Source organism: Aotus nancymaae, unplaced genomic scaffold (assembly GCF_030222135.1).
Source record: "Aotus nancymaae isolate 86718 unplaced genomic scaffold, 86718_ANA_hifiasm-v0.15.2.pri h1tg000015l_1, whole genome shotgun sequence".
Lineage (NCBI taxonomy): Eukaryota > Metazoa > Chordata > Mammalia > Primates > Aotidae > Aotus > Aotus nancymaae.
This window is the reverse complement of record NW_026988427.1, coordinates 7,989,841-8,015,884: the sequence shown is the minus strand read 5'-3', so window position 1 is coordinate 8,015,884 and position 26,044 is coordinate 7,989,841. Positions and strand designations below refer to the sequence as shown.

At 50.1% G+C, this 26,044-nt stretch overlaps 1 protein-coding gene across 1 annotated transcript; it reads right to left on the bottom strand.

Moving 5' to 3' along the window:
• Positions 1-282: 282 nt before the first annotated feature.
• LMAN2 (lectin, mannose binding 2) lies at positions 283-19,948 on the bottom strand. Its single transcript, XM_012466406.2, has 8 exons — positions 19,713-19,948; positions 19,412-19,530; positions 7,057-7,174; positions 6,281-6,360; positions 5,938-6,099; positions 5,697-5,811; positions 2,938-3,057; positions 283-964 (listed from the first exon to the last, which is right to left on the bottom strand). Exons 1-8 carry the CDS (start codon positions 19,915-19,917, stop codon positions 804-806), a joined length of 1,080 nt encoding a protein of 359 aa, XP_012321829.2. The 5' UTR covers positions 19,918-19,948; the 3' UTR covers positions 283-803.
• Between the last annotated feature and the right edge of the window lie 6,096 nt (positions 19,949-26,044).

Below are 26,044 nucleotides of genomic sequence, written 5' to 3'. Positions count from 1 at the left end.
CCAAAGGGCCCACCACAACCACCCCCACCATCCTCCTGCCCACCAGTCCCTTGCACATCATCCCGGAGCTCCAAAGAGTTCCCTGCCAATGTACTCACCTGCCCAGTCAAGCCTCTGCATGGTGCCCCTTGCCACCCATCCTTTTACTCAGAGGCCCAGAGCATGTGGGATCCCATCCTCCCAGGACTCTGCAGGCCAGAGTGAACGAACTGAAAGCTCTAAAGCACTGGCCAGCTGGAAGTCAGCAGAAAAAAAGGAAAACCCTCAGGACAGTCACACAGCTGAGGTTGGGTATTTCACTTTATTTAGCAAACGGTCACACTCGGCCCCACCACACCACCCCTGCAGCCTCGCTTGAGCATCTGCTTCAGGAAGCAGCTCAGGGTGAACAGGAAGGCCTGGGTTTCCCAGCCTGGGCCTCATCTGCCACGACACGTGCCACACACCACAAAACAAAATCACTTCCCCACGTCCTCAGGGGCCCACCCCAGTGTGGTCCAGGGGGCCCTCCAGTGTTCAACAGCTGCCTGCATGGGCTGCAGCCCAGCTCTAGGCACAGACCCCCTGCTCCTGAGACGCCAGCCCCAGGAAAGCCTCCATCTCCAGCTGTGGGGGTGCCAGACCCTGGGCCCTGGCCATGCCACCTGTCCCTGCTGGGCAAGAAGCAAAATGTATGAAAATACTTTAATCATTTATTTGAAACAGTTAAGAAATAAGGTCATCTTGTTGTTCTTTTATACTCCCAGTAAAAAAAAAGTTCACATTGGTTCCTGGGCCCAGGTGCAGGCCCCGCTGGTGGTGCCTCAGTAGAAGCGCTTGTTCCGCTCCTGCCGCTTCTGGAACACCACGGCCCCCACCACGGCACAGACGACGATGCCCAGGAGCGCGCACAGCAGTAGCAGGAACACCCGCCACCCCGTGAGGGGCCCGCTGCGGAAGTTCCCCGTGGGATCATCTACGTTGTCTGGGGAAGAAGAAACGGGGGAGCTGAAATGGTAGCACAGGCTGCCGGAGCACAGGGGCTGCAGGACAGCAGCAGGGATGGGACAGGGACAGGACAGCCAGCCAGGGCACGCAGGCCAGTCACACTCACCCCCTCAGCGGGGAGGGGCAGAGGTCAGGTGAAGCCCATCCCAGCCAGCTCTGCAGTCCCCATGGCAGGGCGAGGCAGAGAGAGGACCAAGCCCACTGGGACCCAGGACCCCAGCGACTCAGGTCTGGGCTACCTTCTGCTGCAGGAAACCGGTTAAAACCAGACTCCTGGGCTCCCCTGAGTCCGACTGGACATGCGGAGGCCCAGGAGGCTGTGTATCCAAGCCCCACTGCCACGCTGAGGTCTGAGGACCCTATCTGGAGCAACGTGGCCCTGGCCACAGGCTCTCCCAGCCCACAGCTGGATGCTCTTGGCAGCCCCCCAGGGGGTCTCCCAGGACTTGAATCCTGCACTCCACCCCAGCCCACAGCCTGTCTCCTCTACACAGGGTGTCTCACAGGTCCTAGCCATCCTGGGATGGGGCCCTCTGGTGCTCTCCCTTGTACAGGCTGAGAGAAGGCACTGACTCTCCCAAGCTCTCCAGGCTATGTGTGGAGGAGCTGGGGTCTGGCCGGGCCCTGTTTCTGCCACTCTGCCTCCCTCCCTGACTGCGGCCCCCGACTCCACACTGTGCAGTCTCCTCAGGCCTCCCTGCACCCAGGCCCTGCCTCTCAGCAGCATGCATGGCACCGTCTTGCCAGCCACAAACCTACCTCCATCCTCCCTTCCTGCACATGTGGCCAATGGCAGGCCTGCTGACCACTCTCGCCCCAGACTCTGCTCTGCACAGCGACAGCAGCAGCCATCACTGACTGAACTGGGAGGTCCCTAGGGATGGTGCTTCCCCGGAAAGCCACTCAGCCTTGGGGCTCCCACGGCTCCGTCTCCCTCAGCCACTAGAATGAGCCCTAGGGGCAGGATGTGCCTGATCCCTGTGTCTCTATCACCCAGCCCGTGGCTAGGCACAGAGGGAAGCTTTGGTCACATCTGAAGAAACAAATGGATTGAATCTAAAAATGAGTTTGTCCTGCCTTGCCAGCTGCAGGGATGCTGGGTGGGCAAGGCAGGTGCCACCTCTGAATGCACCCAGCGGCTGGCAGCTCTCTGACCAAAGGTTGCAGGGCTTGTGTGGCCCCCAAAACATTTCAAAATAATCTGAATCTTTAACAAGTGAATTGTCACATAAAACACTGGATCCTGGCTTCTCCTGAAAAGCAGAAAGACGCAGTCAAAATGGCCTATGTGGCATGGGGACCCAGGGCTGGGCTAGGACAGAGCCTGTGCCGCACACTCTGCCACTGGCTAGACCCCCAGGCATGCGTCCGTGGTACTCAGGGTGGACTTCTCCACACATAGGTGCCTCATTCCTCCAACCACAACGCTCACTCTGTGAGGAGAGGGGTAGCTAATTAGTACCATGGGAAGAACCCAGGCTTCGGGTTCTGTAGAAACCCAATTTCCAATCCTGTCTCTCCCTCCTCCTAGCTAAGGAAACCTGGGGAATCCATCTCCTCGGCCAGCAGCACAACCTCCTTCCAGGTAGCTCATAGAAGGGACATGTGGGACAGTGTACCCAGCCCCCTGCTCTGCTGGCCACTGCCCCAGTGCCTAGTGAGGGAGGTTGCTGGCCCAGCACTCACACATTTGCTGATCAGCCTCAGGGGATTGACTCTCTGAAGACTTCTCGTCTGCCTCATTCATTTACTCAAAAACTTGCCAGAACTGACGTGACCCAAACCCAACCCTCTAGAAGCCTGGTCAGGCAGGGCCAGCCAGTGTCACCTGCCAGGGCAGGGCTGATCCAAGAGCCCAGACCACAACCACAACTGGACCACAAGACTCACTTGGCCGGCCTCACCCCATTCTGGGCCAGGCCCAGGCAGGGAGGGGCTGTGGACACGCACCTTTGGGTGACTTGAGGAAATTGACGCTGGGCTCAATCTTGGTCCAGTCAATGTTTTCCTCGTCAGGCGTGTGCTCCACCATCAGCTGGAACACTTTCATGGAGATGATGTCATGATTGTCTGGAGGACCAAGAAGAAAGCTATGATAGCCTGAAGCCAGCCTCAGGGCATGTGGCCTAAGCCCTTCCCCCAAGGGAAGCTGCTGCCCAGGCCAGTAAACTGGCCAGGCCCCCAGAGACAGCACTGCTCTGTTCATCTAGAGCCAGTTTTCTTCCCAGATCCTTCTAGCCCCCAGCAATAAAACACTGGGAGGAGGCAGAGTGGAGAGAAAACAGCAAGGCTTTACAAGCAGAATCACCTGGGTCTAAATCCTGGGGTTTACCCTCTTTGAGGTTAAATGCTACCCTTTTTGAGGTTCAGTTTCCTCACGTGTAGAGGAGGAGTGATGATCTCCATCTGTGTGGTTACCATGAGAACGTCTACACCACACAGAAGAAGGCTTGCCTGCAGAGCACATGCTCAAAAAACGACCCGGTAAGAACCAGTAGTCACTCTGTGACTAGTTGCGAAGCCTAAGCTTCCCAAGGACAGAAGCCACCAGGCATTCTTGTCACAGAGCCCCACATACAGGCTGCAGGGGCTCTGTGACAACTCAGCAACCAGCTAAGGGCCTGAGCTTAATGCAGGTCAGTGGCTGTGCCTGAGGAGACTGGCGAAAGGCTCTGCCCAACAGCATGGGCAGGAAAGAGCCCCAGCTTGACACTGATGGATCACTCCACTGTAGAGATAAGGAGGTTAAGGCTCAAAGCCAACACATGGGTCCTGGTTAGCCTAGGACTGGAATCGGAGGAAAGGCTATGTTTAAGGAACAGGAATCTCTGGAGCCAAGGGGAAGGACCTACTGAGCAAGAGCTCAGCCAGGCATGCAGTGTGACAGCTGAGCGTGCACAGCCTCTGAAGACAGCGAGCAGCCCTGCGGGACACGGATCAGCCTGGGGGTCAGGTTCCAGCCACCTGGGCTGTGCTGCTTCCTGCTCGTATTTTAGAAAAATCCCTCCAGTTCTCAAACTCCCAATGGTTGAGTAAAAAGGGAACGAGACTGCTATCTGCCTAAAGATACATCAGGTGACATCACCCATAAGGTGCCTGGCACTGATGACCCCTGACCAGCGGTCAGACATGGCTCCCCTCATGGCGCCTCTGCCACTCTGTGCTGGGCTCTCCCAACAGCTGTGAGAGCAGCCACCGGCCACAGCTCTGCTCCTATCAAGAACCCTCTGGAGACATGTGCCAAAACAGTCTGATGAAGTTCCAGGTAACTCGGAGGCAAGAGGGGGAACCGGCCAGGCACAGCTGGAAATTATGAAATCTGTTTGACAGCTTACTAGACCATTCTCTCTTCTGCTGGGTATATGACTGAAAAACCCCCCAAACAATGGATGTTCTGGGGTCTGAGTGGACCCAAGCACTTCCATCGTGAGAGGGGAGGCTCCTGGGCAGTGGGCAGACTACAGGTCCTGGAATGGGTCATCCTTAGGATAAACCACCCATGTCAGGCCCCCCATGTCTAGTGCCAGTTCTGATCAGGAGCTAACCCTGGGCCTGGTACCTGCTCAGGAACCCAAAGAGAGACCAAGAACCACAGCCAAGGGCCACCGCCTGGTGACCAGCGAGGCCTGAGCAGGCTGGAGGCACCCCAGTGCTCACTGAGCACCCATCCTGGGCCAAACAAGAGTCATTTCTGATTTTATAGAGCTTATAACTGGGCAGGAGGGCCCGAGACAATAAAATCCATTACTCGGTAGATTCAAAGATGGTAAATGTTAAGAAGAAAAATCGCCGAGACGGCACCACTGCACCAGCAACAGAGTGAGTCTCCGCCTTGAAAAAAAGAAAAGGAAAAGCAAGCGGCCAAGGTGATGGGAAGCGGCTAGGGACTACGGCCGGGGGCTCAATGTTCCATGAGGGAATCAGGGACGGCCGCACTGAGGAGGTGACATCAGAGCAAGGCCCTAGGAGACAAGGGTGAAACAGCCAGGGCAGGAGGGCACGTGTGATCCAGGGAGCAACTGGAAGCTGCAGTAGGCAGGGGGAGCAGTGGGTGAGGAGCCAGAGGTGGCAGGGCTGGCACAGAGGCCCTTGCGGTCGCTGCAGAGGTCTGAGCAGAGCAGCGGGAAGCCTCACACGAGCTTAATGCGATCACTTGGCTGCTGTGCTCAGGGGAGACTGTTGGGGGCTGGTGAAGGAGGCGACCACTTGGGAGGCTCCTGTGAGAGACAATGGTGGCCTGAAGCCGCCAGGTAGTCAGGGAGGGATGGGAAGTGGTGGGACATACTGTGAAAATAAAGCCACAGGGACTGTCGATGGACTAAAGGTGGCATGTGAGGGAAAGAAGAGTCTGGAAAGACATCAAGCAAATAGAAGGACAGAGGTGCCACTGACATCCTGATGGGCAAGACATGGCCTCAACTACGGGCACAAGGGCTGAGGTTGAGGCGGAGTGCAGGTCTGGAGCAGTCTGGGCTGGAGATAAATCTGGGAATCTGCATCACCCGAATCTAACTGACCTGCTGCCTCCTGTGGATGGGGAAGGTCACTAAGGAACTGTTCAAGGACTGAGGCCTGGACAGGACAATATTTACAGACAAAGGGAAGAGGAGGCCAGAAACTAAATGAAGGAAGGCAAGCAACTGCACTGAAAGCTCCCAGTCCCTCAGGGTGAGTCGGGCTGGGAACCAACGCCTGGCCCGGCTACTCACCAGACAGGTCGCCGGTGCCGGCAGAGGCCCCGAAGTAGTAGCCGGTGGGCAGGCGCACTCCTGTGATGTCAATGCAGTTCTTCCACTCGTTCTTGTCCTCCAGGTCGGTCATCACCTGCGGGGCCCAGCACATTAAGCACCCTGCAGGACAGCAGCCTGCCCTCCTGAGCCTCTGGGGCACCGGCACAGGGGCACCGGCACAGGTCCACCGGCTGCCGCTCCCACCACCCAGACTGCTCACCGTCAGACGGCCCCGGGAGTAGCGCACAGCCAGGAAGGTATCGTGATCTCGGTTGCGGAAGTCAGCTGTGCAGCCCGCCAGCTCAGTCCAGCGCCCATCCTTGCTGTGGTCGTAGGACAGGGAGCCATTGTTCACCATCACCGAGATGTACGGGAACACGCGCTGGGACCAAGACACCGGTTACTCCACGACCAGCCCAGCCTGTGGAGCAAGCGGGGGCACCCACCACCCCAACCCTTGGAGGCTCCTCTTATGCCAGGACCACAGAATTCCCAGGCCCCCTTCCTCCAGACGACTGTCCAGTCCTTCCTTTCCTGCTCAGCAGGAGAGAGCAGGGGCCTACCTCGGTGGTCTCATCATTGGGGTAGGTGTCCAGGAAGATGGCTAAGCCATGGAAGTTATCTTTGCTTCCAAACACAGGCCCTATAAGTACAAAGAGATGCTCTCGCAATGGGAGAAATGGGAGCTGTCCCATGGATACCTAAAGGGCAAACAATGCCAACGTAGGTGAAGGCATGAGAGCCCAACCCATCAGTCATTCACCCAGAGAGAAGGGACCACGAAAGGAGAAAGCTGAGGCAGAAGTGGGGTCAAGTGCATGACACGGAGGACTCAAGTTTGAAGGCTGAACTGTGAGGGGACTGAGGCAGGGGACAAGGGGGTACCCGGCCTACAAAAAGCGGTGAGCCACAGGAGAGACCCCTACCCAGGAGGCTCTATACCAGGGGCAGCAAACAGCCTGTGAAGGGCCACCGAGGAGACTACTCGGGGTCTGTGGGCCACACACAGTCGCAGCTGCACAGTCCTCATGTTTTGGCTTTTTTACAACAACCATTTAAAATGGTAAAACCAGGCCAACAAGGGTGTAGGGCTGAGCTGCAGGACCCAGCTGTTCCTCTCCCCTCAGCGGCCATCCTTCCAGAGCCAGGCTCCTTTCGGAGGCGCAGGGCTTTATCCACAGGAGCAGCAGTTTCCTAACAGAAGAATGTGGAGTGGAGATGCTGGGCCCCACAAGCCACAGGCAGCCCCACCCCACCTCCCTGGGGTGCCAGCAGTCATGCCCCTACCCACCCCCAGCCTGGGGCCCAGCAGGGCCCAGCTGAGTGAGTGCTGGCCCACCTGGCACAAGGCGGTCCCGGGTGTACCACAAGGCGATGCCGTCTCCATGGAGATTCTTCTTCCCCGTGCCGTGGACTTTGAAGTGCACGTGCATCTCCCAGTCCTTGAGGAAGCAAGGCTAGAGGGAGAGCAGAAAGGGCCGCTCAGAGCTCCCAGGGGCCTTTCAGCAAGCTGGAGGCAACCCAGCACAGCCCCTGCTCCACAGACCTTTCTTCCCTCCCCAGCTAAGACTGGGCACTCCTTGGCACAGGACCACAAGTGCCACTGACCACAGACCCCTAAATGTTCTCAGCGTGAAGGGAAGAGACTGCTGGGCCCCAGGTGAGGTGGGGGAGGCCACAGTGTCCCAAGGCTGCCTGAGGCCCAGACCCCGCCCTGCAGGTCCCAGGCTGCTCCTGAGCAGGTGGCTGCCACACTGTTCACCCTAATTACCAGTCAAACCTGTTAGCCATTTCCTTTCTATCCCCGCTGCTCTTGCCCTGGAACCTTGTGCAGAGGTTACTACTCCTATTTGAGCAACAAAGTTTACAGGAAAAAAAAAAAAAATTCAGAGGTATAACAACTTGTCCACAGCAGCTCAACTGTCTAGATTCACGCCCAGGACTTTCTGACTCCGAGAGCTCTGCTCTGGCTTTGGTATTTCCCAAAGGCCTGCAGGCCTTTCATATAAATTGTACCAGCCCCTTTCTAGTCACCCACATCCACTGCCTACTCTGCTAGCCAACCTTCCCAAGTGAGGAAAATCAGGCCGGGTCAGTGCTGCTGGGCCTCAAGCCCAGGTCTGGCTGGCTCCAAAACCCAGCCCCTCACCGGTTCACCTCCCAAGCCTGGCCTAAGTGTGGAACCAGCACTGGGGATGACAGCTGGTCAGGGTCATGCTCTGGGGCTCAGAGGCACCACCATGTGAGCTGGGGCAGGGATGGGCATTGCTTGCAGCAAGGGAGAAAGCCTGGCCTTACCCACCAGGAAGTCGCTTGTGAAAACTAAGGTGTCAACACACACGGTGACAAGAATCTACTTTAGGGAAGTTTGCAGATGGGTATGCAAGCAAGTGATTAAACGAAGACCCATCAGAAAGGCAAATGCAAACAAGATGTTGACCTGTCAGACTGGCAACTGTTAAAAAGACCATTAACATCCAACACAGATGAGGATGAAGAGAAATGAACACAGAATTAAAGGAACATGAACCAGTATTAATGATGGGTAATTCTGGGAGGGGGACTATGGTGACTGTTTACCATGTTTGAATAACATATAATAAACATATGACTTCTGTGATCACAAAAAACTCAAATAAAAAACAAAAAACACTATATCCCAATGTGAGCAATCTGGTTCACATATTTGCTGATGCCCCAGACTCACTGCTCCCACTCTGGGCACCAGGAACCCAGATAACAAAACCTAGGCTGAGTCCCTGAGAGCACAGAGCTAGCAAGGACCTGAAGGACGGCCTGCAAGTAGTGGAACATCACAGTCTTCCCAGGTCTTGACAGTTCATAGGTTTCAGAACATTTGCAGATTCTAGAGGAAGCAACTGAGAAGTGATGAGAATTAGCTTCCAAGGATAGAGGGACAAGGAGTCTAAGTCCAAGACCTGCTGAGGGCAATGGAGGGCCTTGCTTTGGGTTGGGTTTGCATGAAAACTGCAACCCAAGAGTAACAGTAACTAGAGGCTGGGCACGGTACCTCACACCTGTAATCCCAGCAGTTTAGGAGGCTGAGGAGGGCAGATCACCTGAGGTTGGGAGTTCCAGACCAGCCTGACCAACACGGAGAAACCCTGTCTCTACTAAAAACACAAAATTAGCCAGGCATGGTCTGGTGCATGCCTGTAATTCCAGCTACTAGGGAGACTGAAGCAGGAGAATCACTTGAACATGGGAGGCAGAGGTTGTGGTGAGCCAAGATCACACCATTGCACTCCAGCCTGGGCAACAAGAGCAAAACTCCATCTCCAAAAAAAAAAAAAAGTAACTAGAAAGACACTCCCAGGCACCCAGGGACTGTGGCGCAGCTCTGGGTCCTCTCAATCTCTGGAATCAGACTAAGGTGACTCACTCAGGGCACAAATTTTTCTACAAACAATTGTGCAAATGCAGTATCTAGCACACAATCATAACTAGGAACACAAAGAGACAAAATATGAAGACATAAGGAAACAGAAAAAGAAAAGAAGAAAAAAACAAAAAAGAAAACAGACCAACAAGAACCTTAGATATTATACTTGCAAATACCTAGATATATTCAAGAAGATAAAAGGTTGTTAATTTTGGCAGATAACTGAATTTTTTAAAAAAATTGCACTGAAAATATTCCAGACTAAAAAATATAACTAAAATGAACAGCATAATGGATAGGTTTAACAACAGATTAAAAACAGCTGAACAGAGAATTAGTGAACTCAAGGCCAGTCTGATAAAAACACCCAGAATGAAGCAGGGAGAACAGACTAGCAGATATAGAATTGTGGGTAAGAAAGAAGAAACAGTGAGAGAGGCTAAGACTCATATAATTGGGATTCCAGAATGAGATGTGAGAGAACAGGGCAAAGGAATATTTAAAGATGTCTAAGCACTTACTAAAACTGATTCAAAGACACGCCACAACTTTAAAAGTCGTAGGACCAAAGGAGTTGACTAAAAAGAAAACCATACTTAGGCACAAAAAAAGAAGGGAGGGATAGAGAAAACAAAGAAAAACAGGTAATTTTTTTAACATGAAAGTATTTTTTTTTTTTTTTGAGACAGAGTCTCTCTCTGTCACCAGGCTAGAGTGCAGTGGCGCGATCTCGGCTCACTGCAAGCTCCATCTCCTGGGTTCAAGCAATTCTCCTGCCTCAGTCTCCCGAGTAGCAGGGATTACAGGTGTCCGCCACCATGCCCAGCTAATTTTTGTATTTTTAGTAGAGATAGGGTTTCACAATATTGGCCAGGTTGGTCTTGAATTCCTGACCTTGTGACCTGCCCACCTCGGCCTCCCAAAGTGCTGGGATTACAGGCATGACCCACTGTGCCTGGCCAAAAGTATTTTTTTCTAATTTTTTTTTTCCTGTGACACAGCTCCAGGCAATCCTGAGAATGTGCACCACAAAAGTATTTTCTTCTTTTCAACTTTTATTTTAGATACAGGGGCTACATGTACAAGTTAGTTACATGGGTATATTGCACCCAGGCAGGGAGCATAGTACCCAATAGGTAGATTTTTTTTTAAAACAAAGTTTCACTTTTGTTGCCCAGGCTGGAGTGCAATGGCATGATCTCAGCTCACTGCAACCTCCAGCGTCTGGGTTCAAGCGATTCTCCTGCCTCAGCCTCCAGTAGCTGGGATTACAAGCATGCGCTGCCACACCTGGCTACCGAATAGGTAGTTTTTTAACCCACATCCTCCCCCTTCTGGTTAGTCTGGAGTGTCTGTTGTTCCCCTGAAAAACAAGCCATCTTGGACAGGTGCAGTGGCTCGTGCCTGTAACCCCAGCACTCTGGGAGGCCGCAGCGGGTGGATCACTTGAAGTTGAGACCAGCCTGGCCAACACGGTAAAACCCCATCTCTACTAAAAATACAACAACTAGCCAGGTGTGACGGTGTGTGCCTGTAATCCCAGCTAGGAGAAATGTTTGAATCTGTGGGGGGTTGGGGGGGTGGATGCTGCAGTGAGCCAAGATTGCACCACTGTACTCCAGCATGGGTGACAGAGTAAGACTCTGTCTCAAACAAACAAAAAAAACAGATAATCTTAAAAGAAAAGCAACCAGAGGGAAAAAAGAGATTACCCTCAAAGGAGCAATAATTAGCCTGATAATTGACTTCCCAACAGAAACAGTGGGAGCAAGAAGACAGCTGACTGATACGTTTGGAGATAAAGGAAGATAACAGCCAGTATGAGATCCTATACTCAGCAAACGTATCCTTCAAGAATGAAGGTAAAACTGAGATATTCTGAGACAAACAAGTAAACAAAAACCAAAAGAATTCATTAGCAGACTCACACTTTCACTCTTCACGGAGAAAATAAAAGATCCCCATCCAGATGTAAAGTCAGATTCCAGAAGAAATGAAGAACAACAAATACAGAGAATATGAGGGTGAAAATCTAAATACCTGACTGCATAAAACAATGGGTTGTATGACTTAAAACAATAATTAAGATAAACGACAACAATAAATGGAGTTAAAGTGTGCTAAGATCCTTGCACTGTCCAGGAAGAAGGTAAAGTGTACATTATCATTAGACTTTGATAAACATGAATGCCTGCTTTAAACTCTGCAGTGACCACTTAAAATTGAGAAAAGAGCATACAACTTTCAAGCTAGCAGAAGAAGAAAAACAGGATAAAAAAAGTTAACCTAAAAGAAGTCAAGACTAGAGAAAAAAATGAACAGAGAATAGGCAATTTGAATATAAGGAATAAGACAACAGACTAAACCCACATGTATCACTATTTCACCTGAATCCAGGAGACGGAAGTTGTGGTGAGCTGAGATTGAGCCACTGCACTCTACATTTCATTAAATGTAAATGGATTAAATGCTAAATAAAAAACAAAACCTAAGGGCACCTAGGGTCTCGGTATTATTTCCTACAACTGCATGTGAATCTATAATTATGTCAAAATAAAAAGTTCAATTTGAAAAGTAAAGAGGCCAGGCGTGGTGGCTCACACCTGTAGTCCCAGCACTTTGGGAAGCCAACGTGCTTGAGCCTAGGAGTTCAAGACCAGCCTGAGCAACATAGCAAGACCCCATCTCTATAAAAAATAGTAACAACAGGCCGGGCACAGTGGCTCACGCCTATAATCCCAGCACTTTGGGAGGCCAAGGCGGGTGGATCACGAGGTCAGGAGATCGAGACCATCCTGGTCAACAAGGTGAAACCCCGTCTCTACTAAAAATACAAAAATTAGCTGGGCATGGTGGCGCATGCCTGTAGTCCCAGCTACTCGGGAGGCTGAGGCAGGAGAATTGCTTGAACCCAGGAGGCAGAGGTTGCAGTGAGCCGAGATCGTGCCATTGCACTCCAGCCTGGGTAACAAGAGTGAAACTCCGTTTCAAATAATAAAAAAAAAAATAGTAACAACAGTATATACAGGATCAGAGATCTAAAGAGCTAAAACCTGGCCGGTTGATCCACCTGCCTCAGCCTCCCAAAGTGCTGGGATTACTACAGGCATGAGCCATCGCACCTGGGCTATTATTGTTATTTTAATCTCTGTCACCCAAGCTGGACTGCAGTGGCACGATCTTGGCTCACTGCAACCTTCGCCTCCTGGGCTCAAGTGATTCTCCTGCCTCAGCCTCCCGAGTAGCTGGGATTATAGGCACATGCCACCATGCCTGACTAATTTTTTGTATTTTAGTAGAGACGGAGTTTCACCATGCTGACCAGGGTGGATTCAAACTCCTCAGCTCAGGCGATCCACCCACCTCGGCCTCCCAAAGTGCTGGGATTACAGGCGTGAGCCACCACGTCCAGCCTGGAATGGCTATTATTTTAAAAATAAATAGCCAGGCATGGTGGCTCACGCCTGTAATCCCAGCACTTAGGGAGGCTGAGGTAGGCAGATCATGAGGTCAGGAGTTTGAGACAAGCCTGGCAAACACAGTGAAACCACGTCTCTACTAAAAACACAAAAGTTAACCGGGCATGGTGGCATGTGCCTGTAATCCCAGCCACTTGGGAGGCTGAGGCAGGAGAATCACTTGAATCCCAGAGGCAGAAGTTATGGTGAGCTGAGATTGCGCCACTGCACTCTAGCCTGGGTGACAGAGCGAGAGTCCCATCTCTAAATAAATAAATAAATAAATAAAACAAACGTTGGCAAAGATGTGGAGAAATTTGAATCCTTGCACATTGCTAATTGGAATGTAAAATGGTGCAGTTGCTACAGAAAACAGTTTGGTAGGCGGCAGACGCGGTGGCTCACGCCTGTAATCCCAGCACTTTGGGAGGCCAAGCTAGGTGGAAACAAGGTCAAGAGATCGAGACCATCCTGGTCAACATGGTGAAAACCCATCTCTACTAAAAATATAAAAATTAGCTGGGTATGGTGGTGTGTGCCCATAATCGTAGCTACTCAGGAGCCTGAGGCAGGAGAATTGCTTGAGCCCAGGAGGTGGAGGTTGCATTGAGCCAAGATCGCGCCACTGCACTCCAGCCTGGAGACAGAGCAAGCCTCTGTCTCAAAAAAGGAAGGGAAAGGGAAAGGAAAGGAAACAGTTTGGTAGTCCTCAAAAAGTTAAAATTAGAATGACTATATGAGCCAGGGATTCTACTTCCTGGTTATATACTGAAAGTAGGATGCAAAGAGATACTTGTATACCAATGTTCAGAGAAGCATTATTCACAATGGCAAAAGATGGAAACAACCCAAGTGCCCATTATGAACAGATGAATAAATACACAGAATATGGTCTAGACACACACATACACACACACACACAAGGAATATTACTCAACGACAAAAAGGAATGCAGTACTGATACATACTACGACGTACTACAGTATGGAGGAAGCCTGAGATATGCTAAGTAAATAAGTCAAAGAGGACAAATATTGTATGCCTCCATTTATATGAGATGCCTAGAATAGTCAAATTTATAGAGATGAGGTAGAATGGTGGTTGCCAGGGACTAAGGGGATGGGAGTTACTGTTAAATGGGTAGAGTTTCAGTTGGGATGATGAAAGAGTTCTAGAAATGGATGGTGGTAATGGCTACACAGCAATATGAAGGCACTTAATGCCACCGACCTGTGCACTTAAAAATGGTTAAAATGGGCCAGGCGCAGTAGCTCATGCCTGTAATCCCAGCACTTTGGGAGGCCAAGGCAGAAGGATTGCTTGAGGCCAGGAGTTCGAGACCAGCCCGAGCAGCATAGTGAGACCCCCATCTCTACAAAAAATTGAAAAAAAAATTAGCCAGGCACAGTAAGTAGCACATGCCTGTAATCCCAGCTACTTAGGAGGCTGAAGCAGGAGGATCACTAGAGTCCAGGAGTTTCAGGCTGCAATGAGCTAGGATCGTGGCACTGCCTGGGTAACAGAGCAAGACCCTGTCTTTAAAAATATATATTTTTTAATTTTAAAAACTGGTTAAGCCAGGCGTGGTGGCTCACACCTGTAATCCAAGCACTTTGGAGGCCAAGGATCACCTGAGGTTGGGAGTTCAAGACCAGCCTGACCAACATGGTGAAACCCCATCTTAAAAAAAAAAACAAAAAAACTGGTTAAAATGGTACAGTTTGTTACATACATTTTACAATAGAAATATTTGAGAAGTTTGGCCAGGTTCAGTGGCTCACACCTGTAATCCCAGCACTTTGAGAGGCCGAGGCAGGTGGATCATCTGAGGTCAAGAATTTGAGACCGGCCTGGCCAACATGATGAAATCTTGTCTCTACTAAAAATACAAACTTAGCCGGGCACGGTGACAGGTGCCTGCAGTACCAGCCACCAGGGAGGCTGACACAGGAGAATCACTTGAACCCGGGAGGCGGAGGTTGCAGTGAGCTGAGATAGCACCACTGCACTCCAGCTTGGGCAACAGAGTGAGACCCTGTCTCAAAAAAAAAAAAAAAAAAAAAGAAAAATACTTTGAGAAATTTAATTTTCTTGCATGTATAGACACATAAGTACAACAGGCAAAACATTTTTTAGGTAGCCATTACATCTTTTAAATGCCATTGTTGGGCTGGGTGTGTTGGCTCATGCCTGTAATCCCAGCACTCTGAGAGGCCAAGGTAGGAGGACTGCTTCAGCCCAGGTTCAAGACCAGGCTAGGCAACATGGCAAAACTCCACTTCTACCAAAAAGAAAAAAAAAATTAGCCAGGCATGGTGGTGTGTGCCTGTAGTCCGAGCTACTCAGGAGGCTAAGGTGGGAGGATGACGCCAGGAGACCAAGGCTGCAGTGAGCTGTGATCACACCATTGCATTCCAGCCTAGGTGACTAAGACCCTCGTCTCCGGGGAAAAAAACAAAAAAGGCAGGGCCCAGTGGCTCACGTCTGTAATCTCAGCACTTTGGTATGCTGAGGTGGGTAGATCACAAGGTCAGGAGATCAAGACCATCCTGGCTGACATGGTGAAACCCTATCTACTAAAAATACAAAAAATTGGCCAGGTGTGGTGGCATGTGCCTATAGTCCCAGCTACTCGGGAGGCTGAGGCAAGAGAATCACTTGAACCCAGGAGGTGGAGGATGCAGTGAGCCGAGATAGCGCCACTGCACTCCAGACTGGGCAACAGAACGAGACTCCATCTCAAAAAAAAAAGCCACTGTTTCAATGTCAACGTATAGCCTACTGAAGAAAACAGTTTCATAAATTGATGGATTTAACCATGAAAAAGGTTACAATAGTAAATTTTATGTTATATGCATGTACAACAATAAAAACAAAGCCCCCCAAAGCATAGTCATATGCCATTTATTTTTATTTTTATTTATTTATTTATTTTTTTTTTGAGATGGGGTTTCACCACGTTGGTCAGGCTGGTCTAGAACTCCCAACCTCAGGTGATCTGCCTGCCTTGGCCTTCCAGAGTGCTGGGATTACGGGCGTGAGCCACCATGCCAGGCCAGTCATATGCCATTTGTAAGAAAAAACTCTTAAAACATTAAGAAATGGGAAAAAGTAAAAGGACAGAAAAAAATATATTATGCAAACACTAACCAGAAGCAAACTTCTGCTCTTTGAGGAAGACACAGTTGCAGGTGGTGTGGAGCTGTGGTCCGCCTGCGACTGCTCTTGGCTCACCACTGTTTATCTGGCTGAGGAACAAGTTGGTCAGGAAGCCTCACAGTAGCCACGGCATTTATTTATTTTATTTTTATTATTTTGTTTTTGAGACAGAGTCTCGCTCTGTCACCCAGGCTAGAGTACAGGGGCACAATCTCAGCTCACTGCCACCTCTGCCTCCCAGGTTCAAACAATTCTCCTGGCTCAGCCTCCTGAGTAGCTGGACTACAAGTGTGGCTGTAATTTTTTTTTTTTTTTTTAATTTAGACGGAGTCTCGATCTGTCACCAGGCCTAAGTGCAGTGATGTGATCTTGGCTCACTGCAACCTCTGCCTCCTGGGTTCAAGCGATTCCCCTGCCTCAGCCTCCCAAGCAGCTGGGACTACATGCACGCCACCACACCAGCTAATTTTTGTATTTTTAGTAGAGACAGGATTTCACCATGTTGGCCAGGATGGTCTTGATCTTCTGACCTCGTGATCTGCCAGCCTCGGCCTCCCAAAGTGTTAGGATTACAGGTGTGAGCCATCCCACCTGGCCATATTTTTGTTATTTTTAATAGAGACAGGGTTTCACCATATTGGTCAGGCTGGTCTTGAACTCCTGACCTCAGGTAATCCACCTGCCTTGGCCTCTCAAAGTGCTGGGATTACAAGCGTGAGCCACCACACCCGGCCTACCCATGACTTTAAAGATACTGGCAAAACACCCATGGAGCCAGAGGTGACAATTCACCGAATCTGAATCACCCCAATGAGCTGCAACATAAAATCCCTGGAAAAGGTGTGTGCTGACTTGATCAAAGGAACAAAGGAAAAGAGTCTCCAAGTGAAAGGACTGGTTGGAATGCCATCTACCCTGGTGGGGTTCTTAATAATAAAAGATTCCATTTACCCAGAGATAGATAAATCTAAGTTTTTGTATGTACCTAATTCTTTGGCCTCAAAACATATAAAACAGAAACCAACAAACTACAAAGATACAGACAAATCCATATAAAGAAATGTTTTTAACACTTTTTTTTTTTGAGATGGGATCTTACTATGTTGCTCGGGCTGTTTTTGAACTCCTGGGCTCAAGCTATCCTCCCGCCTCAGCCTCCCCAGTAGCTAAGACTTACAGACACGTTACCTTGCCTAGCCACACAGAGAAATTTTTAACAAACCTCTTTTTTTAAATTTTTTTGAGACAGAGTCTTCTCTCTCCATCATCCAGGCTGGAGTGCAGTGGCGTGATCTCAGCTCACTGTAGCCTCCACCTCCTGGGTTCAAGTGATTCTCCTGTCTTAGCCTCATGAGTAACTGGGACTATAGGCACAAGCCACCATGGCCAACTAACTTTTTGTATTTTTAGTAGAGACGGGGTTTCACCGTGTTGGCCAGGATGGTCTCAATCTCCTGACCTTGTGATCCACCCACCTCAGCCTTCCAAAGTGCTAGGATTATAGCCATCAGCCACCACACAGGGTACAGCTCTCTTAGCAATGAATAAAAGCGAGCAGACAAAAATATGAGAAAGGCTGTAGAAGATCTGAACTCAGGCCGTGCATGAGTTCAGCATTTTGGGAGGCATGAGTAATCCCAGCACTTTGGGAGGCCGAGGCGGGTGGATCACGAGGTCAAGAAATCGAGACCATCCAGGTCAACATGGTGAAACCCTGTCTCTACTAAAAATACAAAAAAATTAGCTGGGCATGGTGGCACGTGCCTGTAATCCCAGCTACTCAGGAGGCTGAGGCAGGAGAATTGCCTGAACCCAGGAGGCGGAGGTTGCGGTGAGCCCAGATCGCGCCATTGCACTCCAGCCTGGGTAACAAGAGCGAAACTCCATCTCAAAAAAAAAAGAAAAAAAGAAAAAAAAATGTAATGCTATACTGAACTTATTTCCATGAAAAATATAAGGCTGCATTATCATTTCTTTAAAATATCTGAAAGCCCTAAGACAGAATAATATGACAGAATGTACTCGGGGGAGATAAAGTGGTTAATGAAGAACTGTCTGAGTGGGTGGCACTTGAACTGAGACTTAACAGATGAGAAGGAACCAAGCAGACATGAGGAGCCGGGAGGCAGTGTCCCAGACAGAGGGAACAACAGGTGCAAAGGTGCTGAGGCAAAACGACAGCCAGGAAGGCTGGAACAAAATTAACAGAGAGAATGACTGGAGATGCACCAGGGGCCAGATTGTGCAGACATAATGCATGCTTACTCTTTCAGAGAGGACCCCAGGCTCTGAGGATCAGAGTGAAAGCTGAAGAAAGTAACCCCAGATGCCACTAACAGCAGTGTAGAGGCAAAGGGCAGGAAGAGGAGGAGCTGGACGGGCAGACCAGGCAACACAAGGACAGTGTGGGTTCCCAGAACAAAACAACAAAGTCAACCAGCAGGGACCAGAGAGCAGGGTGATAAAAGAAAACTAGAACACTGGCCAACAGCTTAAGCCGTGGGAAGAGTTGAGATCACGCAAGCTGGGACAGGAGCAGGTCCCGCTCCAAGCTGTAACCCAGTCCCAAATTATTCTTCTTTCCCCCTTTTCCTCATCTTGACTGCCTCAGTGTGGAGTCTGTGTAGCAGCTGTCGTTGGCCACTGTTCACATACTACATACTCCAGGGCAAAGGACACAGACACTAAAACTACCCACAGGTTGTTCTTCCACACCACTGATGACAAGATCCTCAACCAAGCACTGGGAAAAGGGTTCTAAGGGGTTCCTCCACTGTCCAGGCAGAGAGTGTCAAGTACATCGAGTGAATTGCTGGGCTTAGAGATCAGACAGATCAGAGTTTAAATACTGTTTATGCCATTCGCTAGCTGTGTTATCTTTGCATAGTCATGAAAGCCATCTTTTTCAAACAGCTTGTTTGAAAATTAAATGCAGCTGGGCGTGGCAGCTCAGCCTGTAATCCCAGCACTTTGGGAGGCCGACGCGGGCAGATCACGAGATCAAGAGATGGAGACCATCCTGGCCAACATGGTGAAACACTATTTCTACTAAAAATACAAAAATTAGCTGGGTGTGATGGCGCGCGCCTGTAGTCCCAGCTACTCGGGATGCTGTGGCAGGAGAATCACCTGAATCCGGGAGGCAGAGGCCGCAGTGGGCCGGATCTCACCACTACACTCTAGCCTGGCGACAGAGCGAGACTCCGTCTCAAAAAAAGGAAAAAGAATATTAAATGCAAGAAGGCATGGCAAGGTCAGTACCTAACACACAGCAAAACATCCAATAAAGATCCAGTTAGCTCGGTTCTTCCCACTATTGAGGGGATTCAAGTCAGACAGCCTGACAGTTCCACTACTTTCTGGCTATGTAACTTTGGGTAAGGCACTTTCAAACCTGAGTCTTAGCTTTTTAGTGGGTAAAATGGAGGTAACATGACTTATCTCGTACGGCTTTTGAAGGAAGTGAGGAGGACGTAAAGTGTCAAGCGCAGCTCCTGACACATAGTAAGTACACAATACCCATCGCCTCTCATTATTGGTAGGTGTGACCAAGATGGGGAAAAGGCCAGGGACGGAGGTACAAACCCATAAACCAAGCTCGGGTCTCAGCTGCTTGGGAGGCAGGGACTAGCAGCCGACTGAACAGTACGCCTAGCCTCTTGAGAACCACTCACCTGGTGGTTCCAGATAGAGCCCTCTTTGCTGCGCTCGTCAGGGGTCAGACGTACGTACTGGCTCGTGAGCATAGTGCTGCCCTGGAAGTCCCAGAGGGGCATAGAGCTGGAACCGACCCCTGTGGGCAGAGACAGGTGCTAAGAGGCGACGCCAGGAATAGCCTCGCCAAAAGAGGCAGGAAACCCACAGAGATTCTCTGCTCAGGAGAAAGAGCACGCCTTCCCCCAGCCCTGTTCAGCCTCGCCCTCACCCTTCACTCATGCCCTCACCCTTCACTCATTCCCACCCCAAGGGCTTCACCTTGGTAGGGCTTAATGAGCGAATGCTCCCGCTTTAGATGTTCACTGTTGCCGTCAGTTATATCCGCAGCCACAGACCCCAGCAACAAAAGAAGAAAGAGAAGTGTAGTGGGGCCAGGGCCGGGGCCGGGAAGCCCAGGCCTTCCCAGGCACCGCCGGCCCCAGCCCCCAAACCAAAACCAGCCTTCCGCCGCCATTCTCCTCATCTCTCCGCCACTTCCGCCCTAGAACTTCCGCCTTCCGGGTGTTCTATCTAATGGCCTCCGGCCGGAAGCTCTTCAACTTTAGTGTCGCCAGGGAGTCAAACAGCAAAGCCTCCGCAGCACAGTAGGCGGCAGCTTCATTGGCCAGGCAGCCTCCCATCCTGGTTGAGTGCAGTTCCATCTCCTTGGAGGCTCCAAGGCACATGCCGGCCAGCCCCAACAATGGGTTCTTACGAGCGACAAGAGCTGTAACCAGTCACGGAACAGCACGTTAGGCTTGAGGGCCAATGAGGAGCAGAGGGGTGGTTGGAGCCGGCGGGAGCACGAGCGCAGGCTGGAACTTGTAGTTTTTGTTGGGCGCTCTAATGGGCCGGATGCCCGAAGACTAGGACGTCCTGGGCCTCTGGCCACAAGTCCTGTCTGTGGAATAACCTTTTCTAGTCCTGGAGAAAGGAGCTCTGCATTGAAGAAGGAGTCCTGGATTCCAACTCTTGGCCTCCCTGGGTGGCCCTGGGCAAGGCTTTGAGCCGTGCCTGCCATCAGGCGCTCCAGCTTCGCGCCTTTGAAGACATAATTCCCAGCTGAGGATCTCCACTGCCCTCAGCTCCTCAGGCCTACTCGGGTTGAAGCAAGAGGAACAGACACGGATCCTGGCCTGGGACCCCAGTGATGACTGGAACTCATCCCTATGCAAAAGAGCGCAGTGCCCGGTACAGCAAGAAAAAGGAAGCGTCCAGGAAAGCTGTGAATCAGAGATTGAAAACTGGTGGCCTGCAGCTGAATGGAGCTCTGTTTTGCCTGCGAATATTCTAATAAGTGACTTAGCTACATATATATATATTTATTTATTTGAGGTGGAGTCTCGTTCTGTCGCCCAGGGCAGAGTGCAGTTGTGCAATCTCCGCTCACTGCACTCCCGGGTTAAAGCAATTCTCCTGCCTCAGCCTCCCGAGTGGCTGGGACTACAGGCGTGCATCACCACGCCCGCCTAATTTTTGTATTTTTAGTAGAGACGGGATTTCACTGTGTTGGCCAGGATAGTCTCCATCTCCTGACCTCGTGATCTGCCCACCTCGGCCTCCCAAAGTGCTGGGATTACAGGCGTGAGCCACCGCTCCCGGCCTACCAATATTTTAAAGTCAGAATATTTACATTCACATTAGAAATCCAGACTTCCGGTTTTTTACAAAAAAAAAGAAAGAAAGAAGAAAAAGATCTAGGCACACATTCCCAGAACAGAACAATAGGCTGGAGCTGGATCTCCACAAATGCCTTCCTCTTCTAAGCTGGTCCCCACCTGGCCACTCACTTACAGCACTTGCCTGGCCCCTCTAGATATTTGAATCAATGACGTCTGTTACAGATCACAGGGAGGGCTGTTGGTTGGTTGCTCCTTTTAGAAACTGCCCTCTTAAATGAATTAACTTATTCAAGATTGAGTGATGAATCTTTTCAGGGTCATATATATATATATATATATATATATATATATATATATGTATTTTTTTTTTCCCCCTTTTTAGAAACGGGGTCTCGCTATGTTGTCCAGCCTGGAGTGCAGTGGCTATTCACAGGCGCGATCCCACTACTGATCGGCACGGGAGTTTTGACCTGCTCCGTTTCTGACCTGGGCCGGTTCACCCCTCCTTAGGCAACCTGGTGGTCCCCTGCTCCTGGGAGATCACCATATTGATGCTGAACTTAGTGCGGACACCCGATCGGCATAGCGCACTGCAGCCCAGAACTCCTGGGCTCAAGCGATCCTCCCACTTCAGCCTCCCGAGTAGCTGGGACTACAGGCACGCGCCACTGTGCCCAGCTGGGTCATTCATATATATATATATATATATATATATATATATATATTTTTTTTTTTTAATTGACCAACGTTTTTATTTTGCTAACTGGATACACACATTACCCATGAGGAAATTCTACCATTAGAAAATATGAACAAGCCCTGATGGAGAACGAGTGCGTTCCATTAACGGAAGTAGGCTTCAGACAGTGGATGATAAGAAACTTCTGTGAATTAAAAGAACGTGGTCATATATTTTTAATTAGCTTTTTTATTATTAAAGTCACAGATTCTGGCCAGGCATGGTGGCTCACACCTGTAATCCCTGTACTTTGGGAGGCTGAGGTGGGTGGATCACTTGAGGCTAGGAGTTTGAGACCAGCCTGGCCAACATCGTGCCCTGTCTCTACAAAAAATTAGCTGGTTGTGGTGGTGCACACTTGTAGTCCCAACTACTCAGGAGGCTGAGACATGAGGATCATTGGAACCTGGGAGAAGGGGGTTGCAGTGAGCCAAGATCTTGCCACTGCATTCCAGCATGGGTGACAGAGTGAGATTGTCTCAAAAGAAAAAAGGGGGGAAAAAGTCACACATTCTTGTGGTGTGTGTGAGAGAGAGAGAACAGATATACAAGACACAACAAGCCGGGTGTGATGGCTTATGCCTGTAATCCCAGCACTTTGGGAGGCTGAGGCAGGTGGGTCACTTGAGGTCAGGAGTTTGAGACTAGTCTAGCCAACATGGTGAAACGCTGTCTCTACTAAAAATACAAAAAATTAGCCGGGTGTGGTGGTGGGTGCCTATAATCCCAGCTACTCAGGAGGCTGAGGCAGGAGAATTGCTCGTACCCAGGAGGTGGAGGTTGAAGTGAGCCAAGATAGTGCCATTGCACTCCAGCCTCAGCAACAAGAGCGAAACTCCCTCTCAAAAAAAAAAAAAAAAAAAGACACTACAAAAATCTTCTGCCACTCCCCTCCCAAGGATTGTGCCTTTCCAGAGATTTATCTGTACCTATATAAACAAAAACATGCACATTCCATGGGACCTCCATGGGGACTGGGATTTTCGTCAGCTATGATCACTACTGAATCCCTGGCATCTACAATAGTGCTTGTCACATAGGAGGTGGTTAATACTTATTAATTGGTGAAAGAATGAATATTTGCTCTAGAACCTGGAATTGGGTCATGAAGAATCAGTAGGAGTTTTCCGGGAAAGGTAAAGGCATTCTCAGCAGAGATAAGAGAAGCTGCAATCTAGGGAGAGATGCCTGAGGGCAGATGAAATACAAGCAGTTTGGAATGGCTGAGAAGTTGGAATTGGGGGCTGGGGGGAGCTGAAGCCAAAACTCAAAGGGCCTTCAATTTCCAACTAAGGAACATGGCCTTTTCCCAGAACTCAATGGGATAGTTCTAAGCATGGGAGGGAGCAATGTGGATTTCTCTAGCTATGCTGAGAAGAAGAGATTGGAGGGGGACAAATAGACTGAATTCATCATGACCAGAGGAAGAGGGTAAGGCCTAAGCCACAGAGGTCTCCACAGAGAAGAAGGATCAGAAGTCCCAGCCCAAGAGTACTTATTGGGAACTGATGCTCTGTGGGCAGCCAGGAAGGGAGAAGTGGAGAATGATGCTCTGCGGGTGGAGGTACTCCACCACTCTCATGGCATGGAGAAGACTAGATAAGGGCTAAGAGATGGGAAGAGCCAGAGTTAGCTGTAGTGAAGATGTGGTCAGAGCTGGAACTGCATCCATGCTGGAGAGGTGGGAAGAGGTATCTTTGCAGCAGCAGGAGAGGACAAACTTGGAAGGGGGTCCCAGGCAGAGCCTGTGACTGGTCCTTTGGCAGGAAGAAGATGAGCTATTGGCATCTGGGCTGGTGGCCAAGCCCTAGCTCCAGGTACCCCAAGCACACTCACAGCTTAGCAGATCTCTAACAGAATGTATAGCCTTGGGCGACTCACTTTTCTCTGGGCCTCGGTTTCCTGATCTGTGAAATGGGAATAATAAACACCACTCACAAAGCGGTTGTGAGGACTAGGACTGTAAGGCCACCTAGGAAACGGCCCAGATCCATGGCACAGCAGACAGGAAGTCTCCACCCACATCACACGCCCTGCAACCCCCGTAGGCACATATAGTCACACAGCATAGTAAGACCACCATTGGCAATGGTCCAGGCCCAAAAGCAACCCCCACCCTAATCCCTTTCACATGCCAAGTCTGACTGAATTCCTCTGTCTGGGTGGCCTGAAGCAAGGTGTCTGGAGAGAGATGAGTCGGGGCTGGCTGAAGTGTATTAACTAGGGCAGTGCTAGCTGCTATAACAAATAGGCCCTAATGTATATAATGACCCAAAGAATTTTTTTGGTAGTTCTTTTTTTTTTTTTTTTTTTTGAGACTGAGTCTTGCTCTGTCGCCCAGGCTAGAGTGCGGTGGTGCGATCTTGGCTCACTGCAACCTCCAACTCCTGGGTTCAAGCGATTCTCTTGCCTCAGCCTCCCAAGTAGTTGGGATTACAGGTGCCCTCCACCATGCCTGGCTAATTTTTATATTTTTAGTAGAGACAGGGTTTTACCATCTTGGCCAGGCTGGTCTCAAACTGTTGACCTTGTGATCCACCCACCTTGGCCTCCCAAAGTGCTGGGATTACAGGTGTGAGCCATCATGCCTAACCTCTTTTTTTTTTTTTTTTTTTAACTACTTTTACAAGGTTTGTTTATCTGTCAGGAGGCTCAAAAAATTTTACTTCCCACTTACATAACTGTCTGAAGCTGGTTTCCAGGTTGACGGGTGGCTTGCCGTCAGGCACTAGTGCACAGACCCTGCTTTTTCCTCCTTATGGCTCCACAATCCCCTGGGTCTCCTCATCTTCTCTATCCATCAGCTGAAGGAGAAAGAGAGAGGGTGGAGGGCACACACTTAATTCTTCAAAGCCTTGGCTCAGAAATGAAACGTGTCATCCCACTCACATTCAGTTGCTGGGAAGTAGTCACAGGGTCACACCCGACTGCAAGGGAACCTGGGAAACTAAGGCTAACCACGTGCCCAGGAAGAAAAGGACATGGATTTGTGGTGAAGAGCTACTCAGTTTCTGCCACTGAAGAGTTCAGGTCACAGCCCTAGAAGGGGCAGTGGGGCAGAGGGTAAAATATGGAGAAGTGGGTATCACCTTGTCCCTACAGAAAGACTAGCTGAAGCTGGGCATGGTGGCTCATACCTGTAATCCCAGCACTTTGGGAGGCTGAGGTGGGAGGACTGCTTGAGCCCAGGAGTTTGAGACCAGCCTGGGCAACATAGGAGACCCCATTTCTACAAAATATACAAAATTAGGTAGGTATGTTGGCATGGGAGGATTGCTTGAGGCCAGGAAGTCAAGGCTGCAATGAGCCAAGATCTCACCACTGCACTCCAGCCTGAGCAAGTGACAGAGCAAGACTCTGGCTCAAAGAAAAAGAAAGAGTAGCTCAAACCAGAACGGTGGGTGACTTGAGGGGTCTTAGTAAGCCCACACTTAGAGGAAAATGTAAGTCCATGTAGTGGGGACACACATGTGTGAGAAAGAGGCAAACCAAGGACTCTCATTAAAATTTTAAAGACTAGAGTTCAGGCCGGGCACAGTGGCTCATGCCTGTAATCCCAGCACTTTGGGAGGCTGAGGTGGGTGGATCATGAGGTCAGGAGACCAAGACTATCCTGGCCAACATGGTGAAACCCCATCTCTAAGCACAAAACATTAACCAGGCATGGTGGTGGGTGCCTGTAGTCCCAGCTACTTGGGAGGCTGAGGCAGGGAAATCGCTTGAATCCGGGAGGTGGAGGTTGCAGTGAGCTGAGATTGCGCCACTGCAGTCCAGCTGGTGACAGAGTGAGACTTATCTCAAAAAGACAAAAAAAAACACACCAAAACGAGTGTTCATCTGGGACCAGGTCAGGCCGAGAGGGCAGGATGCCCACCCTTCAGCCAACACTACATGCTATCAACTGAAGTTATATGTCCCCCTAAATTCATATGTCTAAACGCTAACCCGAAAAGTGATGGTATTTGGAGATGGGGCCTTTGAGAGGTAATTGGGTCATGAAAGAGAACCCCTTAGGGTGGGATTAGGGATTAGTGGCCTTACAAGAAGAGACAGGAGGGAGCTCGCGTCCTTTATCTCCACTTGCTATCTTGAAGACACAGCACAAAGACGGCTGTCTGCAAACTAGGAAGAAGGCCCTCTCCAGACACCAGATGTGCCAGCACCTTGCCCTTGGACATCGCAGCCTCCAGAAGCGTGAGAAATACATATTTGTTGTTTAGGTCACCTGGTCTATGTTGTTTTTGTTATAG